The sequence below is a fragment of the Neophocaena asiaeorientalis genome, unplaced genomic scaffold (assembly GCF_003031525.2).
Source record: "Neophocaena asiaeorientalis asiaeorientalis breed wild unplaced genomic scaffold, Neophocaena_asiaeorientalis_V1.1 scaffold328, whole genome shotgun sequence".
NCBI lineage: Eukaryota > Metazoa > Chordata > Mammalia > Artiodactyla > Phocoenidae > Neophocaena > Neophocaena asiaeorientalis.
In genome coordinates this window covers 157,334-163,333 of record NW_020174432.1, presented here as the reverse complement: position 1 = coordinate 163,333, position 6,000 = coordinate 157,334, and the positions used below count along the sequence as shown (strand labels likewise).

The 6,000-nt window shown below is 38.4% G+C and overlaps 1 protein-coding gene across 1 annotated transcript in view; it reads right to left on the bottom strand.

Annotated features, from left to right (window-relative positions):
• Window positions 1-982: 982 nt before the first annotated feature.
• The window catches only part of LOC112407564 (regulating synaptic membrane exocytosis protein 2-like), a 70,849-nt gene continuing 65,831 nt past the window's right edge, over window positions 983-6,000 (bottom strand). The window contains exon 4 of the mRNA XM_024756897.1: window positions 983-1,881. Coding sequence (XP_024612665.1) covers window positions 1,567-1,881 — 315 coding nt within the window. The 3' untranslated portion in view covers window positions 983-1,566. The remainder of the gene's footprint in view (window positions 1,882-6,000) is intronic.

Here is a 6,000-nt window from a genome sequence, read left to right as displayed (position 1 = left end):
TCAAGTTTTGAAAATTGGTACAGCTTAGATCAGTTGTCTACCCCCCTAAGAGGTGGCCGGAGGTCAGGGGTAAGTTGCAAGAACACTGCACATCATTAGTTCAGGTCCACCTCTGTGGCTGGGGCTCTTCTCAAAGAAGGACAATTGTTGCGAGCTGGGAATTCACCTGACAGGTATTTGCTACAAGTGATTCGCTCCAGTTTAAGTGAAAAGCCTGAGAGCCAGCTGGGTCCTGGGCACTTGGCTCCCTCAGTGATGATGGCTGGGCAGGGTCTGATAACCCGGCCCTGAGGGCACCACCAGTTGAGATCTGCCTCTTCAGCCAGGCCTGGGCACTGGCAGGAGGACCCAGACTGGGTGCTGGATGTACACTCCCAGGCAGGGTAACGGCCCGCGCAGGGACCCCCTCGTCTTAGCCAGGGCCTGGACCCTGGAGGGAGAAACTTGAGCCTTGGGACTTTACCCTTTCTTGTCAGAACGGGAAGAACATTCATTTTGGTGGAGGTTTATAGGAACATTGTTACCTGACCATGACCTGACCTCAAGAACAAAGGTTCTGACACCAGGAAGTTTGACAACTAACTATACCCCTCCCTCACATTTCCTATAAAAGGGTTTTGCTGAAAGCTTACGGGGAGTTCGGGGTTTGGGGGGCCTGAGCCACCCGTCTCCTTGCATGACCCTGCAATATACCTTTCTCTGCTCCAAACTCTGACGTTTTGGTATTTTTTGGCCTCACTGTGCGTCGGGCACACAGACTTGCATTCGATAATGCTCAGGACCCACCATCCTGTAAGTACAGTTTAGATTTGTTTTTCCACAAAATGCATGACTTTCTACTTGTTCACATGTAAATGTATCTGCCAATTCTAGATAACAAACATAGTGTAAACCAGATTTTGTTTTCAATTTAAACAGAGGAACGTGGTATAGAAAAATAATCTTCCCAAGAAAACTTTTCATTCTCCCCCTTCCAAAAGTAGGAACTCTAAGAACCATAAACACTGTTTTAAAAAGTCTAACCCTTTGAACATGGAGAAGCCCACAGAACTGAGCCAAAAGAGTAAATAACAGAGTTAGCCCATGGAAAAATCAAACTCACGAAACCCTTTCATCAATATTTACCTGCTTGGAAGACCACTTCATCCGTCAACCCAAGGTAGAACCTTTGGAGGCATTCTTAATCTTCCCCATTCTCTTAATTCCTCTCCCAGTTAGTCCCATCAGTTGAACCTCTCCGAAGTGTCTTAAAAAAACATTTCTTCATTCCCCTTGCTCTTATGCCAGTTTGTCTTTCCTGTGACCATAACCTATCTAGGTTCCCTGTTTCATTTCACTTCTTTTTTATTCTGGAAAAACCTGACACTCCCACATCAAACCTAAGACTGTTCAAACCTATAATAAATAGCTCAAGTCCTGAACATCACTTTCAGCATTTCTATAAAACATATGGACATTTACATTATATTTAGACAACACATTTGTTGCCTAAACATTTCGTGTATTTTTATTTCTGTTTGGAATGAAGATTAAAAATAATGTTTACCTAAAGATTAAGCAAAATGTTTACCTGTCTGAAGCTACGTCACTGGCAATTTGGTGCTTCACTCCTGACCCATTTTTAATAGAATCCTGTCTTGTGAGCCCATGAGATCGACTTTTCTCCACTGCAGGTACAGATAAGTCACCTGAGGGTCCTTGGAACGGGGCCTGCTCATGCAGTTTTGCTTTCTTCTCCTGAGGTGCCTCCTCATTCCGCAGTCCTCGGAGAACCTTTTGATCAGGTTGCTGTGGTGTATTAGATCCACTATTATAAAACCATGCTCCTGATTTAGTGAGGATTTCTTGTTGTTTTCGGCACAAATTACATACCCACATAACCTGCACACGAATATACAGGGAAAAGAAATTAGTGTTTCCAAAATTTAAAAGCAAATAAAAATAGAGACAACAACTCAAGCTAACAAAAAAAGTACATGGTTATCCTTTCTGAAGTTAAAATGTAATCCTGATCAACTGCTATTGTTAATTAAATCACATATCTTAATTTTGTCAACAGACAAAACTGACAATATTTACTGGCAGTAGAAACACCAAACTAGAATGTGAAATTACTAGTTGTTTATTTATATTCTTTAATTGCTTTGTATTTAAATTAGGGGCATAGTATAATACAAAGAAAATGGATTTTGAGGTTAGAAAAACTTGGGTTTAAATACCAACTGCAAGACTGGAAACTTGGCAACCTTCAACAAGTTACTGAACCTTCATAGCTATAAAACTTAGTTTCCTTAATGATAAAATAGAAAAATAGGTATAATAATATTCATCCCCTATATTGTTTTGAGGATTGAAATAATTTATATAAAACGTCTGGCACAATGCCTGGTATATGTTGGACTTCAATAGATTACCTACTAATATTAGGTTAATCTTCTATCATCAACTATATTACTGTTTCTTGAAGGGGCTTTTATTTCTTTTGAGTAGCTCCTAATGACTAAAATAAAGCTAGGATCATAGCTGATCCTCAACAGAAACCTATTAATTGCTCATAACTTTAGTAGGACACTTAACATAAAATGTACCATTTTAACCATTTTTAAGTGCACAGTTCAGTAGTATTAAGTATATTCACATTGCTGTGAAACAGATCTACAAAATGTTCATCTTGCAAAATTCAAAGTCTATATCCATTAAACAGCAAATCCCCTTTTCTCCCTCCCCCCATCCCCTGGTAACCACCATTCTACACTTGATTTTTTAATAGATATGTTTTTCAGACTCCAGGAATCTAAGAATATTAAAACTAACATCTGTTTGACCAGAAACCTTCGCCTTCTTCTGAAAAATATTTTTCAATTAGAAAAAAAATCATACATTCATGAAATAAAAGGTAAGCTAATATTTCAAGTGTTTTCTATGTTTTATGTCAAATATTGAATCTTACACAGCTCTCCAGATTGCTAAACATTTCCTCATAGTTTAAAAAAATTATAATATAGATAATCGCAGTAAAAGAAAACGTCAACATGGTATTTTCAAGTGATACAAGAATGCTTTTGTAAAATACCATTTAAAATTTTTGCTTAACTTCTCATTATTCCCAGTTCACATTGTTTGTATAGTTTATATCATACAACACTGTACTTGATCATTTTTTTATTTTGTTCTCCCTTCAAATTGTAAATACATTTCTCTTTTCTCCAACTAAATTGAAAGCTCACTGGGGGCAAGGGCTATATCTTCTATTTGCATAATAAGACCTTATAAATTATAGAACAGTAAGACCTTCTAAATGTTTGCTAACTTGAATTCTTTTGAAGTCTTTCTGGGGGATGTATTATAATAAAATTTTTTATACTATTACACCAAGATTTATGTTTCATCCATTTCCAAAAGAATTAGTCAGCAATAACATCAATTTCTGTGACTATCTTATTTTTAAAAGTAAATAAGAAAGTATTTTTGATATTAAAATACCAAAATCTCACTCAAATTTTTAAAAAATACATCATAGTCCAAATTTCTTTTGGTTTGAATACATACAAAATATAAATATATCTAACTCATCAATCGTCTCAAAAATCAAATTTCAACCAAGATCTTCAGCCTTTCAATGCCATCTTGTGGCAATTATAGGTATTGCAGATATCTTTTAAAAGTGAAAGGCGCACTAAATATAGAACCAGAAAATATTGTTAAAATAAATTAAATTTGAATTTCAACTTTTCTGCTTTATTTTAAACAAATTACTCATTGTACAAATAGCATGATTTCCATATAGCACAAAATGAAAAAAAGACTTGGAAGCATTATGGGCTTAGTTTTCCTCATCTGTTAACACCTAACAGATATTAATATAAGATAAATGACTGTAAGTGTGAAGGATGATGTCTGACTCCCTATTAATACCCTTCCCATACTCTCTGAGCTATCCACATTGGTTGCTCTTTTTCAGACTAGATCCTATGTGCCCTCCTAAACTGCTGGCTTCTAGTAATCCTTATATCCTAACAACAAATTACCCTTCTCTTACTATCTCCTCCTACTCTTGGATTAAGAGCTTATTAATCTTTAAAGCTTAGGAAGCCTAAATTCACTCACTTAAATTAGTACAGGGACTGACACTTTCAGCTGATACCCTTTACACACATTGCACCTTGTAAATTGATGATACTGCAGGATGCCTTACAAACACATACACATGCTATGAGATGACTTTTTACTAGTTGGCTGTGAAATAATTAACATCTATTAGAGGTAAAGTCTGTGTCCATGAAAAATAATTTAACTAATTTGGGAATATAATAGCAGAACTCTTGTTAATGGAACCCTTTATCCAATTAAGTTAACCAGCAAATGTATCTCATAACGAATGCTGTTAAAAATATCTTAGAAATATACATGCCTGTAAATCACCATGGTTAGAGCCTATTAGTGTGGCTGGTCATCATTTATCAAAAAACATCTAGGCCCCAAGAATACAAAGACAAAGAGGATTCAAAATTATACAGTATTATTATTTTCAGTTCTAAATATGCCAATATTTGGGACTTCCCTGGTGGTCCAGTGGTTAGGACTTCGCCTTCCAATGCAGGGGGTGAGGGTTCCATCCCTGGTAGAGGAGCTAAGATCCCACATGCCTCGCAGCCAAAAAACCAAAACATAAAACAGAAGCAATATTGTAACCAATTCAATAAGGACTTGAAAAAAATTGGTCCACAGGGCTTCCCTGGTGGCACAGTGGTTAAGAATCCACCTGCCAATGCGGGGGACATGGGTTCAAGCCCTGGTCCAGGAAGATCCCACATGTTGCAGAGCAACAAAGCCTGTGAGCCACAACTATTTAGCCCGCGTGCCACAACTAGTGAAGCCCGTGTGCCTAGAGCCCACACACCACAAGAAGAGAAGCACTACAACGAGACGCCTGCGCACCGCAACAAAGAGTAGCCCCAGCTTGCTGCAACTAGAGGAATCCCGCGCACAGCCACGAAGACAATGCAATGCGTTGTCTAAATGGTTTTACATTTGACTCCTACTAAACATTGAAAAAACAGATAATCCCAAACTTTTTCAAACTATTATATAAAGGGGGGGGAAAAAAAGGTAAGGTCCCCAATGCAATTTATAAGACTAGAAAGATTTTAATGGCAAAATCAGAAAAGGGCAGTAATTAGTTTCCTATGGCTGCTGTAACAAATTACCACAAACTGGTGGTCTAAAACAACAGAAATATATTCTCTCACAATGCTGAAGACCAAAGTCTGAATTCAAATTCAGTATCAATGGGCCAAAATCAAGGTATCAACAGGGTCATGCTCATTCAAGAGGCTCTAGGGGAAATCAGTTCTTTGCCTCTTCTGGCAGTCAGCTTCTGATGGCTACAAGCATTCTTTGGCTTGTGGTCACGTCAATCCAATCTTCAGGGACAGCATCTTCAGATCTCTCTCTGCTACATCCTCACATCACCTTCTCTGTGTGTGTGTGTGTAATCTCCCTCTTATAAGGATACAAATGATTATATTAAGGGCCCAGGCAGATAATCTCCCCATCTCAAGATTCTTACATAATGACATCTGCACAGATTGTTTGTTTGTTTGTTTTGCTATATAAGGTTATTCACAGGTTCAGGGATTAGGGCATGGATATTTTTTTGAGGGGCCATTTTCAGCCTACCACAGACAATAGAAAAGTAGAATTATAGGCCAACAGCACAAATAAAAATGGATGCATTGATCTTAAAATCAAATGTTAGGGCTTCCCTGGTGGCGCAGTGGTTGAGAGTCCGCCTGCCGATGCAGGGGACACGGGTTCGTGCCCCGGTCCGGGAAGATCCCGCATGCTGTGGAGCGGCTGGGCCCGTGAGCCATGGCCGCTGAGCCTGCGCGTCCGGAGCCTGTGCTCCGCAACGGGAGAGGCCGCAACAGTGAGAGGCCCGCATACCGCAAAAAAAAAAAAAAAAAAAAAAAAAAAAATCAAATGTTAAATTTCATACAG